At 45.7% G+C, this 18,214-nt stretch overlaps 2 protein-coding genes across 2 annotated transcripts; both read right to left on the bottom strand.

Moving 5' to 3' along the window:
* Positions 1-316: 316 nt before the first annotated feature.
* On the bottom strand, positions 317-814 carry LOC121978106 (uncharacterized protein Mb2253c-like). The gene has a single exon (XM_042530486.1). It carries the CDS (start codon positions 812-814, stop codon positions 317-319), a length of 498 nt encoding a protein of 165 aa, XP_042386420.1.
* A 6,878-nt stretch (positions 815-7,692) lies between these two features.
* LOC121978107 (protein DETOXIFICATION 33-like) lies at positions 7,693-10,242 on the bottom strand. Its single transcript, XM_042530487.1, has 8 exons — positions 9,970-10,242; positions 9,260-9,801; positions 9,088-9,174; positions 8,896-8,952; positions 8,565-8,803; positions 8,355-8,473; positions 7,914-8,000; positions 7,693-7,791 (listed from the first exon to the last, which is right to left on the bottom strand). The coding sequence occupies exons 1-8, from the start codon at positions 10,240-10,242 to the stop codon at positions 7,693-7,695; spliced, it is 1,503 nt and encodes a 500-aa protein (XP_042386421.1).
* Between the last annotated feature and the right edge of the window lie 7,972 nt (positions 10,243-18,214).

The raw sequence follows: 18,214 nt of genomic DNA on the forward strand, positions 1-18,214 counted from the left end.
TCGCCATTGGAAATGGTCCCACAATGTCGAGGCCTCATTGGTCGAACAGGCAGGATACTGTGGACGTCTTTAGCTCCTCCGCAGGACGATGTGAGAAGTTATGGTATTTCTGGCAAGATAGGCACGTGGCGACAATCTGAGCGGTGTCTTCTTGTAGAGTTGACTAGAAATAACCGGCCAAAAGAATCTTCCTTGCTAACGAGCGGCCGCCCGGATGCCCACCACACGAGCCTTGGTGCACCTCTTGTAGGATATAGTCCATGTCATCCGGACTGACACACTTGAGCAGGGGCCTGGAAAATGCTTTTGTGTAAAGCTAGTCGCCGATGAGCACGAACCGACCAGCTCTCCTCCTTAGCATATGCGCTTCCTCCCGACCGGGCGGTGTTGCTCTTGCCTTTAGGAACTCCACTATGGCTGTCCGCCAGTCGTTTGGGAATGTGAGCCCCTCCATTCGGTCGATGTGGGCGACCAGAGACACCTGCTCGACTGGCCGCTCGATGACGATTGGTGATATCGAGCTGGCTAGCTTAGCCAGCTCATCTGCAGCCTGATTCTCCGCTCGGGGAATCTTCTGTATCAGCACCTCTCGGAAACCGGCTTTTAGTTTTGTGAAGGCTTCCGCATAAAGTTTGAGCCTGACGTTGCTTATCTCAAATGCTCCCGAAAGTTGCTGAGCGGCTAAATGTAAATCTGAATGAATCAAAACATTGCTAGCTCCCACATGTCGAGCGACTTGCAACCCTGCTATTAGCGCCTCATACTCTGCTTCATTATTGGTTGTTCGATAGTCCAGCCACACGGACAGGTGCATCCGTTCTCCGTGGGGGGAAACTAGCAGCACGCCAACCCCACTTCCCTGCCGAGTGGACGATCTGTCTACGTACACCTTCCAGGTGGCTTCGGGCTTGGGATTGTGTACCTCAGTGACGAAGTCTACCAACAACTACGCCTTGATAGCCGTCCGAGGTTGATACTGTATGTCAAACTCGTTGAGCTTTGTGGTCCATTTGATCAATCGCCCAGACGCCTCGGGGTTCAGGAGAACTCAGCCTAAGGGACTATTTGTCCTGACAATGATCGTATGCCCCAGGAAATAGGGTCGGAGCCTCCGAGCGGCGAGAACAAGTGCGAAGGCAAGCTTCTCAAGACCAGTGTAGCGAGACTCAGCATCCTTTAGAATGTGGCTAAGGAAATACACTGGTTGTTCTTCGCCATTCTGTCGGACTAGTGTCGAACCGACCGCGTGCTCGTTTGAAGACAAATAAATGCGGAGAGGCTCGCTGACAGATGGCTTAGCTAATACAGGTAATAAGTTTAGGTAGGCCTTCAATTCTTCGAATGCTCGGTCACATTCCTCATCCCATTGGAATTTGGTCGCTCGACGTAGGATCCTGAAGAAAGGCATGCTCCGATCGGCCGTCCTGGAGATGAATCAGGATAGTGCTGTTATGCGACCCGTGAGGTGTTGGACTTCCTTCAAGTTTTTGGGCGGCGGCATATCCTGTAGCACTTTGACCTTGCTAGGGTTGGCTTCAATGTCTCGCTCGATGACTATGTAGCCTAGGAAACGACCACTTTTTGTTCCGAACAGACACTTTTGCGGGTTCAACTTGACCCCGTACGTCCGCAGTGTCCAGAAGGTTTCTTCTATATCTGCATAGAGGTCAGCCGCTCGGAGTGATTAATGAGTATATCATCAACATATACCTCTAGGTTTCGCCCGATCTGCTTTCGGAACACCCTGTTCATGAGTCGCTGGTACGTAGCCCCTGCGTTCTTCAGTCCGAACGACATTACGTTGTAGCAATAGGTGTCGTCCGCCATAATGAAGCTCACTTTCTCTTGGTCTTTCCGGGCGAGCGGCACTTGGTGGTACCCCTGATAAGCATCTAGCATGCATATCAGCTCGCATCCAACGGTGGAGTCCACCATCTGGTCAATTTGGGGTAGAGGGTAGAAGTCCTTTGGGCATGCCTTGTTTAGATCACGGAAATCGATGTAGACCCGCCATTTGTTGCCAAGCTTAGAGACCAGTACCACATTCGCTAACCAACTCGGGAATTGTACCTCGCGTATGTGGCCGGCCTCCAGGAGCTTCTCGACCTCCGCCCGTATGATGACGTTCTACGTGGCACTGTAGTCCCGCTTCCTCTGCTTGACGAGACGAGCGTCTATCCGGATGTGGAGCTAGTGTTGCACGACGTCTGGCGAGATACCTGGCAGCTCGTGTGTTGACCACGCGAAGACGTCGTGATTCTGCCGGAGGCATCTGACCAACTCTTCCTTCCGTTCTTCTTCCAGATCGGACGCAATGAATGTGATGGCCTTCGGTTGACCTTCCCGAATCTGTACTTTCTCCTTTTCTTCATAAACCAAAGTAGGGGGCTTTTTTAGTTATAACATTTACCTCAAGGCTCGGTGCTTTCCGAGCGGACTTTGCTTCGGGTCAGACCATCTCCACATAGCATCACCGGGCCGCCAGCTGATCTCCCCAGACTTCTCCCACTCGATCTTCCACGGGAAATTTGATTTTTTGGCAAAAGGTTGAGATGACCGCCCGGAACTCATTAAGGGTTGGTCGTCCCAATATCACATTGAAGGCGGAGGAGGCATCGACCACGATGAAGTTAGTGGTCGGCGTCCTCCGAAGTGGCTCTTCTCCTAGCGAGATAGCTAACCTGGTTTGCCCAATCGGAAGGACTTCATTGCCAGTGAACCCATATAACGGGGTCGTCATGGGCAATAGCTCAGCTCGGTCAATTTGAAGCTGCTCAAACGCCTTCTTGAAAATACTGTTCACCGAGCTGCCTGTATCAATAAATATGCGGTGAATAGTATAGTTAGCTATTACCGCTCGGATGATGAGGGTGTCATCGTGGGATACTTCAACTCCCTCAAGGTCCCCTGGACCAAAGCTGATCTCGGGTCTGGATGCCTGTTCTTGACTACAACCAATAGAGTGGATCCTGAGTTGCCGGGCGTGTGACTTTTTGGCCCGATTCGAGTCACCTCCCGTCGGTCCACTGGCAATGATGTTGATTTCGCCCCGAGCTGCATTGCTTTTATTTTCCTCCTCCCGAGCGAATGGTCTCGCTCGCTCTTGTGAGGCTCGGGGGTTGGCCCTTGGCTGACGATGATGCTGCTCGAGTGAATGCCTAGCCATTCGCCGTTCAGTGTTGTGATGATGAACCCGCCTGTCCAGTGAAGGTGATCGGCGGCGATAGTTCCTTGGCTCAGGTTAGCTGACCGGGGGGAGACTCCGACAGTCTCAAGTGTTGTGAGTAGCTGATTGATGGATTCTGCAAAACATGGGCGTCCATACCTTGCCTTTTTGCCTTGGCCATTCGGCTGCAATGTGCTGAACGACGGGTGACCTGGAGTCTTGATGTGGCCTCATCCCCTCGGCGCGTGGTCCTCTTGGCGGTTGCTGGCTGGTGTGTGGTCTCCGCTCGGTCAGGACCGAAGGCTCGGCTGGTGCTTCCTTCTTTCGGGTCGCCTGCACTTCCTCTACGTTAATATACTCATTTGTTTTTTTTCAGCATGTGGTCATAGTCGCGGGGCGGCTTCCTGATGAGCAAGCGAAAGAAGTCTCCGTCGACTAAGCCTTGTGTGAAAGCATGCATCATTGTCTCGGACGAGACCGCGGGGATGTCCATAGCTGCTTGGTTGAAGCATTGGATGTAGGCTCCGGAGAGTTTCTCTTGGCCCTTGCTTCATGGAAAAGAGGCTGGCGCTGGTCTTTTGGTAACGTCGGCTACTTGCAAAGTGATGAAGGAATGCCGTTCGGAAGCCTCTGAAGCTCTGAATCGATCCGTCTGGCAGCCTCCGGAACCAGCGTTGTGCCGAACCGGGCAATGTAGTGAGGAAGACTCTACATTTGACTCTGTTGGTGTATTGATGGAGAGTAGTGGCATTATCGAACTTACCGAGGTGGTCATCCGGGTCGGTTGTACCGTTATACTCTCCGATTGATATGGGAGCGTAATGCTTTGGGAGAGGGTCTTGTAAGATCGCCTCGGAGAACTGGCGATTGACTCACTCGGGGGATGACTCAGCCCGCGGTGCCTTCTCCTTCCTGGCGTCCTGCACGGGGCGCTTTATCGGATGACCCCTGGTTGGCTAGGGTCAGCTCTGACGGAATCTAGAATAGTGCCCGATGAAATGGGATAGGGGTAGGCGGCGCATCTCCTGGTGTACCGGTCTGTCCCTTGTTCTGTGCCCAAGTAGAGTATTGCTCCGGTCGGTCCTCCATCGCCGCTCGGCCAACAGAAACTGAGGTGGCCTGCTGCGCTATCCTCTCGTCTTCGGCCTTCTGCTGTTGCTCGACCATCTTCGCAGCTCGCGCTTGGATGAGTGCGTCGAGCTCTTCGGGAGAGAGCGTCACCATGAGTTGGCGTCCAGCTTCTTCCATCTCCTCGGCTCGAATTCAGGTGCGTTCCCACAGACGGCGCTAATTTGATCCTGTCCGAGTGCTGAGTCGACATACGCTGGGGAAGTGGCGCTCTCGTTGGCGGCGTACGATCCTCCGACTGGTGTGAGCCTCCGGTAGAAACCTTCAAGCACAAAACCGGGCCGGGAAGGGGTTCCCGGCGACGACCCTCCGACGCTTAAGTCAACTTCGGCAGGAAGAGATTGAAGCAGAGTGATGGGAATGAAGACTGTAGCTACAGTGATGTAGAATGCATAACTCCGTCGAAGCATGGGGGTCCTTATATAGGACTCCCGGGGGATGCATGCACGCATCCCAAAGCGTGCACGCTCCTCAAAGCATACCTGGAATGACCTTGTCAGAAAAGCGTGCCTGGCGCCATGCCGCAATCGTTCGGTCATATCTCTGACGTGACAGTGGAAACTTCTACCGTACGATTCTCTGTCCGGTCCAGCCGCCAGCCACGCTGCCTGTCGACGATGTACGTCTCGAGAAGGATATCCTCAGCTGCTCCCTTTGTCCCCTTCTGCGCCTAGTCCGTTTTGGGTCGAGCGGAAGAGCCGCTCGGCATCGTAAGGCTCGGGCCTGAGGGCAGGCCGGACCGAGTGAGAATGCTTCCTTGATTGAGCTGTAGTTCAGCCGAGCGGACATGCCGTTCAGCTCGGCAATTTCTCTGCACTTGGCAACTTATGAGTGTCGGAAGCCCGACCCCACGGTCGAGCTGTCTTCGCACCAGCCCTGGCGTGATCCTGGCCGAACGACCATGAGACTTCTCCTGGCCGGGCGGTCATGAGACCTCTCCGATCGGCCCAACCCGTAGGTTGACCTCTGACCTTAACCTCTACGTGTCGTTGACCTCTACAGATGTGGGCCCCCCTATCCTTATCACCGGATCAGTGTTATTTTGAAAAAAAAATGGTGTTGTTCTTTTAAAAACAACAACATGTTGGTGTTTTAAAAAAAAGTGATCACATTAGTACTAATTTTTTTAAACCACTATCATCATGGTATTATTTTTTTTTAAAACAACACCACATTAGTATTGTAAAATAGCACTGTGCAATATTGTTTTGAAAAAAAGAGCACAATTTTACATACAGGAGAGAAGAAAATTACATATAGATGAAAGAAGGAAATAAAAAATAATAATTTTGGCCACGTCATATCATCTATGTAAGATGTCACTTACGGTTATATATATATATATATATATATAACATTAAAACTGCAGCTACTATGTTGACTAGATGTAGACTCCGCTCCATTCTGCAATACAAGAAACGTCAGTGCCGAGCCAGGAAAGGGGTCTCCGACGTTGGCCCTCTGATGTTCAAGTCAGTCATCGGAAAGAGGAAAAAGATGGAGACACAGGCGTGAATAGTGAAGAACGTGTACCTCCGCTGGTCTATGGATCCCCTTTATATAGTGCCCTAGTGTGCGACGTGCGCACTTCTCTCGAGACATGAGCACGTTCTCCAATTGATCATGGGAACATTCTCCAATTTATCCTATGAAAGGACATGTCAAGAAAGTGTCTCTGACACCATACCTTAACAGGGCATGCATATCTCTGATAAGATAGTAGAAGCTTCCATCGCACAATCCTCCTGTTGCCCATGCCTTATGTCAGCAACGCTATCTCCCTGAATGATACGTCAGTGATCCATCTGCTCGGCCAAGCGGGATAGCTGCTTGGCTGAGTACTCTTCTGCTCGGCCGGACTCGGCTGCTCTTTCACGTGGTGACATGTCTCGATAGTTTGTTTCCACCCAACCGGACTAACGCTCTGGTCATACGCACACTCCTTTGCTTTGTGACGACCGTCTAATGATCTTGGCTGAACGAGCCCTTCACTTGGACCAACCCTTTGCCGATCGGGCAATACATGCCCGAACGACCACTGCTGGAGAGATCTGCTTGGCCCCTCAGCGTCCGACCCTTTGCTGTTGAACTCCTTCAATTTGACCTCCACGTCTGCTACATTCATCATTTGACCTGTACTTAATGGGCCCTCTTTATCACTGCATCACAAATCTTTCCATGGAGGCTGCTTGGGCGAGTCTTCTGTCCTTTTCTTTAGTTAGGATCCGCTCGACTCTTAGCAGCAGTTTGTTTCGGTCCCCCAGTTCTTTCTTCAGATGCTCCACTTCTTCTTGGAGTTGTTCGGTGAGGGCTTGGGAGGTTCCCACCTCCTCTGCAGAAGCCCTCAAAGTTTGGTTGGCATGATTTAACTCTGCCAACCTTTGGCATATAGACAACCCTGCTGCCCAAAATTGACAGAAAGAAAACAAGTTAAGATAAATTGTAAAGTATAAAAACATTTAGGTGAGGGAGAATGCTTACCCCTGTAATGTCTTGGGCAAAGCGGCTGACCAATTCTTCAAGGGGGGCGCTCGATCGTATGCGCCATGCAATCTACCCAAACTTGGGCCACTTGACCCTTTATCTTGATGGTGTGATAGGGTGATAGGGGCTCAGAGGGGTTGGTACATAACTAGCTGATCTGAGAAGGTAGCCTTAGCGTGGCATTGACTCTGCGAGGCCTTGGCCTGTGTGAAATTGACTTGATTCTGGGGTGGACTTGGAGGTTATTTGGGACATAGGGCCCTCCTCGCGAGAGGGTAAAGAAGAGACAAGTGGAGCCGCAAGGGGGCTGGTCGACATGGAGGGATGCACTAGTGCCTGATTAGAGGGAGTAGGAGTCCGTGGCTCGGTTCGGGTCTAACAACAGTTGAGTTCTCCCCTCACTCGGACGGTGGACGAGTTGAGATGGCAGTTCTTGGAGTCGGGGCTGTAGACGCAACCGGTCGGCGTCTTTTGCAATGAAGGCGCAGAGGCACGTTATACTCGGTGGACTTAGCAGGGACTAACTTGGGAACTAGAGAAGGCTGAGTGGGTGGCAACTCTATAGTGTTGGCCTCTGCATAAATCCCCACAGCTCAGCTGGTGCCCTCTTCGTCGATCTAGTCTTGAGTGGAGTCGATCGGCAAAGCATCACAATAACCCAGCTTGACCTCTGCATGCTGATTCATTTCTTCGTTGTCCATCATAATGGACGCTGATACGCAAGCCCTCAACATGGTTTCAGTTTTAACATTATCATGTTTTCTGATTAGAACTACATGTAACTGCTACATGTTTTCTGATCAAAATCTCCTGGTTACATAACGACAAGAAAACCTTGTGATTCCAACAGCTCATCTTGTTGAGATTCTTTTTGCAAAATGAACCTATTGTCTCTGAAACATAATTTAATATGATTATGAAAGCGTTTCAGATCCCTCAGTTACTGCAGAATTATCCCTCGTTTCATTATCCCCGCCTGCCCACTTCCTTATTCGAGAACTTGCTTCCCTTGCCTGACAAAATGAGGGTAACAAAAAAAACAAACTGTTCAGATACCTCCAATTATGAATGGTGAGTTTTGGTGAAATGCTCATGGTTTGATTGTTGGCAGCAGAGTAAAAGTGAAAGACTTTACCTCAATCGTCCAATTGGTTCCCGCCGTGATGCTGATTAAAATGACAGTCTGCATGCATACTCCAGTCAGCATGCCACTCCACATTCCCTACGTTCATTCAACACAAGTCAATTTTCAAAAACTAAAATTGCAGATGAAAGATTTGGCTTTTAATTCTTTCGCAGAAAAATCACGTACAAACTCGATCCCCATATGATCCGTTGCCAATTTAACGCCGACCATTTGCAGATGAATGAATGATCGGGATTAAAAGCCAAATCGCTCAGCTATATTATGAAGATCTATCTAATTCATCCTAGTTGTTGTATCCTTTTTAAGTAAACGGTTGAAATATACTGGTATATATAGGAAACTTTGATGCTATTCTAGTGTGTGTTTTTTTTCTCTTTTTTAAATGAATGGTGGTGCTTGAAATTAAACTTATCGATTCAAGTTTCATACCTTAACCCCTAAATCAAAATAGAATGCCAGCAAGCATCCCATTGGGATCCCGACCAAATAGTAACAGCCCATATTAATGTACGCCACCAGCCACTGCCACCCTGCTCCAACTGCCACCCCTGCCGAGACAAACAAATTAAACTCGAGTCACTTGTACATGCATTCGAGTCCTCTTAATTAACAAGCAAATTATAGGACAGGACAGTGCACCAGTTAGCACCGGCTGAATGCTGTTCAACAGGACAGTGCAGGCGAAGATGACGGCGAGGTTGGAGACGGCGCGAACCACCTCGGGGCTGTTGGTGAAGGGAGCTCCGTAGACGTCCCTGAAAGCCACCACCAAGCTGAAGAAGATGATGCCCAGCGTCAAGGACCACATGACGACGCAGAGGATCGAGAACTTGGCCGCTCGCGGCCGCCCTGCTCCCAGCTCATTCGATATCCTCACGCTGCGTGCATGTATATATATATCGTTAACAACAGATTGGTCAAGGAAACAGAGCCAAGGAAGGGGAGTGAGTTCGCGTGTTTGGATAATTGCCTGATTGCTACGTTGAAGCCGAAGAACACCATGAACTCCCACCCATTGATGTTGTTGCTGCAACAAATATGGAGATTCAAAGTGAAGGTTTAAAATAATTTTTTTTTTTTTTTAAAAAGAGAGATTTTGTTTTAGTTTATATATTATGAGGAGGAAATTTTAATATTTTAAAATATGGGAGGTCAAACTGACCAGATGGATACTGCGGCGACTGCAATTTGAGGATTCTTCAAATGGCCAACGAGGACGATGAGACACGTGTAGTACCAGAACTCGAGGCTGCGAATCGAAACAGTCAGAAATCATTGCAGATCGTTGGCAAATCGCGGCTTGGAGTTCATTGGATTGATCTTTAATTAACTACCAGATCATTATGGCGGATCCGATGGAGAGCCACGCGAAGGATCCCAGCCCAGTGAAGGCCGACCAGCTGAAGCCGTTCCAGGCGCCGGGGCAGTAGCCCATAGCGATGTACGCGAACTGGCAGCCCACCACGATCCACCAGGCGAGGTTGAGCGACACGGCGGCGCCGGCGAGGCCCAGGCGGAAGTGGACGACGAGGAGCCAAGTGAAGGAGACATGGAAGACGAGGGCGACGGCGGCGACGGCGGCCATCAGCATGACCTTGCTCTGCGCCTGCAGGAACTTGGAGATGGGGAAGTTGAGGGCGTAGGCGAACAGCTGGGGGATCATGTAGATGGCGAAGCGGCCGGTGACAACGGCGATGTCGTCGTCCAGCTTGAGGAACCGGAGGAGAGGGGTGGCGAAGAGATAGATGGGGAGGAGGCAAGCGGACATGGCGAGGAGGATGAGCCAGGATCGCTGCATGTACACGCCGAGCATGTGGTGCTGCTTCGCGCCGTAGGCTTGCCCGCAGAGCGTCTCCAGGGCGCTTCCCATCCCCATCTGCCATTTTTGCCAAACAGAGAATCACACAATCAATGGTAAATCTTAAAAGGCGGAGACAGGGACGATCGAGTCGAGGATTCCAAATGAGCTAAAAACGACGGACAAAGCAAAAGGACTTCATCGTTGATTTTAAAGAATGTGAATAAAACTACAAACGGTGATGACCATGATGCCGAAGGCGAGGCCGGCGATGACCATGTTCTCCGTGGACACGGCGTCGAGCTCGAGGGTGGTGAGGTGGCCGGCAAAAATTTGGGTGGTGGCGCCGAGGGAGTAGCGGCAGACGGAGGTGAAGATGGAGGGGCCGGCCAAGTACCACAGCCGCTTGTTCTCCGCCGCCCACGCCCGAGCGAACTGCTTCACGCTCCTAATCTCCTCCATGTCCTCCTCCGAATTGCCGGCTCGGCCTCCATTGTTTCCGAGCAGAGCTTCCTCCATCCCTCTCTCTCTCCACGAAAAGTGATGCAAAAGAGAAACAAAACAAATGTACAACAGGAATCACCAACTATTGATTTCCTCATTTGTAAACGTCAAATAAATAGAAGAAAATTACTTTTTATTTTATTTTTTCTTCTAACATTATGGAAGATTGAATCGAGTTAAAATTTTATTTATACACACGCACATTTCATGATTCCAATATATATAATACGTATTCCAAAATATTCCTATTTGCTTAATTAAAGAAAGAGAATCAATTCCACCGATAGGAACACTTAAATATTCCACCCAAAAATAGTTAAACGCAATAAAAAGAAATACCTAAAAACCAAAGCTATATATAAAAAAAGGTTAAACAATGATTCTTGTATCTTAATGACAATACCTACAAAAAGTTAGAATTAAGACAAACTTTATATGACCACCGTCAGTCAACCCTTGCTTGGATATTATTTCTTTTAAAACTCTTACATCCAAATGGTGTGATAATGGATACGTATTCTAAAACTCATCACATGCCAAGATTCAATTCTTGAATGACATTAATGGCAAAAAAAAAAATCATTCAAATGTGCGTTCTTCAGTTTGGACCCATGTGACTTATAAATAATAAGTTATATACATGTGAATCATATACGTTTATATTTGATCATTATTATTTATGCATTTTGTAAAATCAGGTAAGACATTAATACAATAAATTTAATTAATTATATATACGACTTCCATTCTCACATCCACCTGCCATTACTTAATTTACTTTTCAAGCTTCCATTCTCACATCCACCTGCCACTACTTTTCCAGCTTCCAACTGTTTGACTTTCTATATTTAAGTGCACGCGCTTAAGTTGGAGATGAGAATATATTCATAGAACACCCTGTCCATGTATATTATAGCTGTCCTCCTATAGTTATAAATAGTTATAAAGTAATCTTTTATAATTAAAGATTATTTGGGATTTATCGTATTTTTGTTCAGCTTCTTTATCGATTATAAAAGCTGAGCTTCTTTGTCGGGAGGTAGATCTCTGAATGACGTCTAATTGTAATAATTATTGGATATATGTTTTGCGTTCACCTGTTTCCCAATTTATTTATCTTAAATTTTGCGCCTTAATGGTTAGGTCAAGGTTAATTATTGCCAATTTACAATATACTTTGTCACGTTCCCAGTATTTAGTTGAATTGTTGTCAATAATTTTTAATTTTTCTAATCGAGAGACAAGAGAGTCTAAATCTGATTAATGGATATTGATTGTCTGAAGTGATTATTTTGGGAAGATCAAATCCTTAAGAATATCCCAAATAGAATCATTTATTGGGCTTGTCTAGCCAAGTAGTATAGTTTTCCTGATATTCAGAAAAAGCGAGTTCACAAGTTGACAGAAGATAAGACTGTTTGCAAGTCCCTTTGATAGTACACTGACGAGTGGCGTCAGAGGATTGAGTTTGAGTTTCTGTTGTATGTGATGGAGCAGTCAGAGGCTGAACTTCAGAGGGATAATCTGAAACAATAGGGGCTACTATTGGAGTAAAAAAGAATAGGGCATAGTCTTTAGTAAGCAGAAAAGCTCAGTTTGCTGATATGAGAAAATTGAGACCCAAGATAAGGTGTATATTAGGATGTAACTGTTGGTTGGTCCTAGGAAGATCGTACTAGTTCCACTGTACAAAAATTTTGTACAAGTGTCGAAACTTTCCTAAACAACCTATTGTGTTCTTTAGAAGTTAAATTAGGAATCGCAAACGGAACTTAACATTATTGATTCCAAATTTAACTTATCTGTTCTTAATGATTTAGATTTGGATCGCAAGCGAAACTTAACACTATTGATCCAAATCAACCTATGTTATAAAGTTAATTAAATATTTATTTCTAAAATCGGTTCCCAGGTCAAACATGACGAGGTACTAGGCCTTCTTGGGTATGAGATCATCTACCACTGCCTCGACAAAGCCTTTAATAGAAATTTAATATTTAATTTCCTAAAATAACATTAGGTTTAACAGAAAAGAACAATCGAATCACAAATTCGAAAAATTAAAAAACACAACTCGAATTACAAATTCGAAAAACTAGAATCTAATGTCTCTTGTGTTTGGAATTCATACAAAGGAAAAATAACTAGCATGATGCAGAAAACAATGACTAGTTATACATTTTCTTTGTATGCTAATAACCTCGAGATCTTCTGTCGTATTCCTCGCTTCCTCTTGGACGTCGTGTGGGCGACGATCCTCCAAGATGAACACCACCCAAAGCCTTCTTCCTCCTTCTCTAAAATCCGGCCACCACCACCACCAAGGAACCAAAGAGAGCAAGGGGAAAGGGAATGGAGAGAGGGCCGGCCACAATAGAGAGCTCAACAAGAGAATAAGAATTGATAATACATCCTCTCCCCTTCTTTTATATTACTTGCCCAAGGTAAATAAGGAAAGACTTTTTACAAAAATTAAAATCTTCCTCTTATTTTTTCTTTTTCCTCTTTTATTTTTCCTTTTCTTTCCTCTTGATTGATTCAATCATCAATCATTGATTCAATTGATTGAATCATGGATGATTGGATGCTTTTAATGGCCGGCCCCTTGCTTGGACACCAAGCAAGGGTGGTCGGCCACATCATCATCAAGAGAAATAATTTTTTATAAAATTTTATAAAAAAAGAAATCCTCTTATAAAATTTTACAAGCTCTCTTTCCTTATGTGAATGTTAAAAAAAGAAAGTTTTAAAAAATTAAAACCAAGTTTTAAAATTTAAAACTTCTCTTATAAAATTTCCTTTTTTAACATAGTTACAAAAATAGAAAGTTTCAAATTTAAAACTTCTCTTCCTTTTTTCTAAAAACCATGAGGATGGTTAAAAAAGAAAAGTTTTAAAACTTTTAAACTTTCTTTTAAACCATGTGACCTAATTCAAATAAGAAAAGTTTCAAATTTAAAACTTCTCTTCCTTTTTTCTAAAAACCATGAGGATGGTTAAAAAAGAAAAGTTTTAAAACTTCTAAACTTTCTTTTAAACCATGTGACCTAATTCAAATAAGAAAAGTTTTAAATTTCAAAATCTCTCTTTTAAAACTTGTAGATATCTACAAAGAAAAGATTTTAAAAATTCAAAACACCCCTCATGATTTGAATTATGTGGTAGACACCCTTTAAATTAAAAGTGGCCGACCACCTTAAGGAGATTATGGCCGGCCCCTTTGGCTTGGTCACCAAGCCATGGGTCGGCCCCCTTCTTGGACACCAAGATGGGCTTTTCATGAGTGGATTTAAGGCTTCATTGAGGCTACGGCAGGGACCTAGAGGAGAATTGGTTTTGGACTTCCAACGAGCTTGAGTATCCCGTGTTCGTCCCGAACACACAACTCAAGTTTATCAATAATAACTCATTCTACTAGAGAGTTATTATTGCACTACCGCACCAATCCCAAATTACATTTTGGGCTCCTTCTTATCATGAGTGTGTTAGTCTCTCTGTGTTTAAGATATCAAATGTCCACTAATTAATTGAGTTACTGACAACTCATTTTAATTAATGTCTTAGTCCAAGAGTAGTACCACTCAACCTTCACTACAACAAAAACTCTCATAGACATCGGTGGAACAACAACGGTTTTAAGCAAAAACCAATGTCTTTGAGTATTTTACACCGATTTTTCCAAAAACCGGTGTCTTTGAGCATAGATTTTCGCTCATAGACATCAGTTTTTTAGGCGATGTCTATGAGCACCGTTTTTTCGTTAATAGACACCGATTTTAACAACGGTTTTTAAAATCCGATGTCTATGATAAAATAAAATAATTTAATTTTTCCACCCATACTTAGCTGAAATTTGCAACACTTCACTCTTCCCTCCAAACCTAAACCTATATCGCGCCGTCCACCCATACTTAGCCCTAAACCTATATCGTCGCGACGGTACCACTACTTTCCTCCGGCCATCTCTCTCAGCCTCATCTCCCTCTTCTCCTTCTAGATCGACATACCTGCCTCTCCCGATCATGATCAAAACCACCTGCTTCGGTCCTAAGCAAAACCGCAGCATAAATCATTCCATTTTGCCTCCTCATCTGATCATCTCTTCCTCCTCCTCCTTCCTCTCTTTGCTCTTCTCGGCTGAGGCAGGGGCCGACGAGATCCTAACAGCGAGAGGACGCCCACGACCACCATTGTAACGCCCGAAAATTCTCAAAACTATTTTAGAAATATTCTATGATTTTTCTGGAATTTTAGGATATTTTTACAGAATTTTTAGAGTAACGGAAGTAGCAAAAACAAATAGAAAATGAAAACGGCCTAAGCGGGAATTGAACCCGAGACCTACGGTTTACGGATAATGTTAGTAACCAATTGAACCCAACAGGGCCGTGTTGAAAGGAAAGGGAAACAATTTTATTTAAGTTGGAGTTGGGCCGGAATTATCACTTAATATAAATAGGAAATAATTAGGTGAAGAGTTATTTTCTTGGATCGTAGCTTTCTCCACCACAACCTAATTCCGCCGCCCACTTCTCCTCTCCCTCTCTCGACGCCAACCACAAGGAAGGCCGAGGTTCGGCCCAAGGACACTTTCCGGCGACGACTTCGACACGAGGACGCTCCCCTCCGCGAGAGGAACGCATAGACGCGAGAAGATCGTCGAAAGGATTGTCTCCTCCGGAAATCAAGCGATTAGAATCGTAAGAAAATCCAAACAGGAGGTAAGAAACCCCTCACCTGCAGTATAAGTAGCTTTCATTTGATTGCATGCCTTTAGTTTAGCTATATGCAGATTTTTCGGCACCCAGGGTGTGTTTACACCCTCCTCACAAATTAGGGACCTAGTTGAGCACCTCTAGATGGGCCAGACACGTTGTTCTCCTTCAGTTGGAGGCTCTAGACGTTGTCGGGTGCCTAGAGGTGGTCTCCCTATTAGAGGGGAGAGTTGGAGCACACCAAGTGTTCGACAAAATAATTATTGTAGCTAAATATATACTACATCAGATATTTTTAACAGCTCAGTTAAATGCATTAGTAGCATTTAAATCAGTATATTAGTCTAGTTTCAGCTTACATGGGACTACGGTCCAATGGGTGGGCTCTCACAGTCGCCTCTAGGTTTAGATAACCTAGCTCTAGGTTCAGATAACCTAGAAACAGCAAAATAAAGCATTAGTAGCTATATTCAGTATTTTATTTTTAGTGGCACTGTACAGGATTAGCTTTCCATTGGGTTGGGCTCCCACAGTCGTCCCTAGGTTTAGATAACCTAGTAAACCCTACTAAATGCGGGACTTGCAAACCCGGGTCTAGCTAGGGATGCGCGCACAGCAAGTACAGTTGTCGGGCCCAAACAACAACATGATTACTATTTTCACTTATTATGATAATAGCTTTCAAATTCGTAACCTAGTTATGTGAATATAGTTTAAGCTCAGTTTTAGCTCAGTTTTAGTTTCAGTTTCAGTTTAGTTCTCCTAGTTGGTACCATGAGATAGCTTCATGCTTAGATTTTATTATGCATGCCATGTTTTAGTGTTTATGCCATGTAACTTCAGTATTCCATGCTTTAACAAATCCAGTGCATGTTTTTAAATAGCATTCTTTAAAGACATGATTGCATCGTTGCATGTTTTTGTGAGGTAGATAGTTTCTTACTAAGCTTAAAGCTTACAGATACTTTTTCCTTATACTGCAGATAAAGGTAAAGGGAAAATGGATTAGCAGAGGAAGCTGAAGGTCAATGCAGTGATGGTGTGTGTGGCAGGAACCTGGAATGAAGATCCTTAGGGAGTTTAGCAAATTAAGAACTTAGTTTCTTTTCTCAAGTACCTTTATGCACTTTTAGACCTTAGAATGTTCAAACCATGGAAGATTTGTTTAAGTTGTTAGTAATTATGTTTGAATGCTAGTTAATAGATGTTAGAACTTATTTCAATTGATTTTAGAACTCTTATATGAGATTTTGGCACGAACTAGTGCCGAAATCAGAGTTTCAATGTGAAATCAGAAACCTAGATCGATCTACAGATCGATCAGGGTTAGGCTGTGCCACTGGATCGGTCGGCTGACCGATCCAGTCACGAACAGAGAGTTTATGGATCGGTCAGCCGACCGATCCAGATGCGAACAGTGAGTACAGAGACTCACTGATCGGTCAGCCGACCGATCAGTGAGCCTCTGGATCGGTCTACCGACCGATCAGTATGAAAGCGATGAAGCTTGTGGATCGGTCAGCCGACCGATCCAGGGTTTCTCTCCGTGCCAGTATCAAGCTAGATCGATCACTGGATCGATCCGACAGCCCAATCGATTCATGGATCGATTGAAATGCCTTATTTCAGCTAGCAGGACATCCGAGAGGCATAGATTATCTTCCCTAGCATGTGTACAACTCTTATGTACACCTAGAATATTAAGTTAAAATTTTACAGTAATCAGTTTAGTAAAATTTTAATCATTCCAGATTTTTCCGCAATAGTAATTTAGCACAGCATAATGTAGCGATCGGCCTTACAGCCTAGTCAGTAGAAGGCAGGTCATTACAGAGTGGTATCATAGCAGTTTCCATACTTCCTACACACACATCAGCATTGTACCTGCAGCTTCCAAGTAAGAACATCTCTCACTATATTTATGTTTCTTGTTTTCATGTTTACATATAACTAAAGCATGCTTGTTTATGATAGTAGTTAACATGATAACAATAGTTTCTCTATTATGTTTGTGTTAGTCATGTATGTCCTGCATGTCTTTAGAAATGGCACGAGGACGCCCAGCTAGAAGGGCACCAGCCACTGAGCCCCAGCATGAGGCAGGCAGTTCAGTGCCTCCCCCAGACCTTACAGCACTAGTGGCTCAGTTACAGCAGCAGCTAGCTGAACAGCAACAGGAAATAGCCACCTTAAAGGCTAGTCAGCAGAACACTCCCACTGTCACCCCGGAGCCTAACTTAGCGACGCCAGTAGTCTTAGAGGTTCCACCAGTCCAGCCTACGGCACCAGTAGCCCCAGCAGCATGAACGCAGAGAGAAGCCTATCTGATCCAGTGGCAGAGAGTCAAGCCAGAGAATTTCTTAGGCAGCAATGAACCATGGGATGCTCAGGCATGGTTCAAAACACTGGAAAGTACGATGGAGCTTCTGGACTGGCCAGAACATGAGAAGGTGAAGTGCGCCTCCTTCTGTCTGACAGGAGATGCACGTATGTGGTGGGAGAGAATCAGAGCGAAGCGCCCAGTGAACCAGATGACATGGGCTGACTTCGAGAAGGAATTCTTTGAGGAGTTCTTTCACGTGCGGGTCACCAACCGTCACTACGACGAGTTCACTGAGTTTTGTCAGGGCAACCTATCAGTTGAGGAAGCCGTGAAGAAATTCAACAGGTTGGCTCGTCTATGCCTGGGTCAGCACAGAAAGAGAGCGAATCCGGTTGATGCTCAAGATCCGAGGCCGGAAATAGCAATGAACGTGGCTGGTGGCGTTCATAGGCCACAAACCACGGAAGAATTAGTGAGTGCTCTAATCACCGAGCATTACAGAATAGCATCAAAAGCAAGTCCTCTCGAAGCTAAAGGTCAAGGAGGCTCAGTAACACCAAGGCCACAACTCCCATGGCTCTAACTGGAAAGGGAACTCCAAGCGCAAACCAGGGAGTTACCCAAAAGGAGGACCAGCCAGCAAGCAGCCCAGTTATCCAAAGTGTGCTACTTGTGGGAAATTCCATCCTGGAGTTTGTCGTAAGGGCACACGAGGATGCTTTGAATGCGGACAGGAAGGGCATATGGCCAAGCAGTGTCCAAACAAGACCAGTCTTTCTCAGCCACAACCGATTCAGTATGGAGGCCAGCCAGCTCAGTTACATCAGATGCAGGCCGCTTTAGATGGTCCACATATCAGCCAGGGTAGATTAGAAGCCCCTCCAGCTACGACCAATGCGAGAATCTATTCACTGACCAGAGAGGACGTAGCAAATGCCTCGACAGTTGT

The sequence above is a fragment of the Zingiber officinale genome, chromosome 4B (assembly GCF_018446385.1).
Source record: "Zingiber officinale cultivar Zhangliang chromosome 4B, Zo_v1.1, whole genome shotgun sequence".
Classification (NCBI taxonomy): Eukaryota; Viridiplantae; Streptophyta; class Magnoliopsida; order Zingiberales; family Zingiberaceae; genus Zingiber; species Zingiber officinale.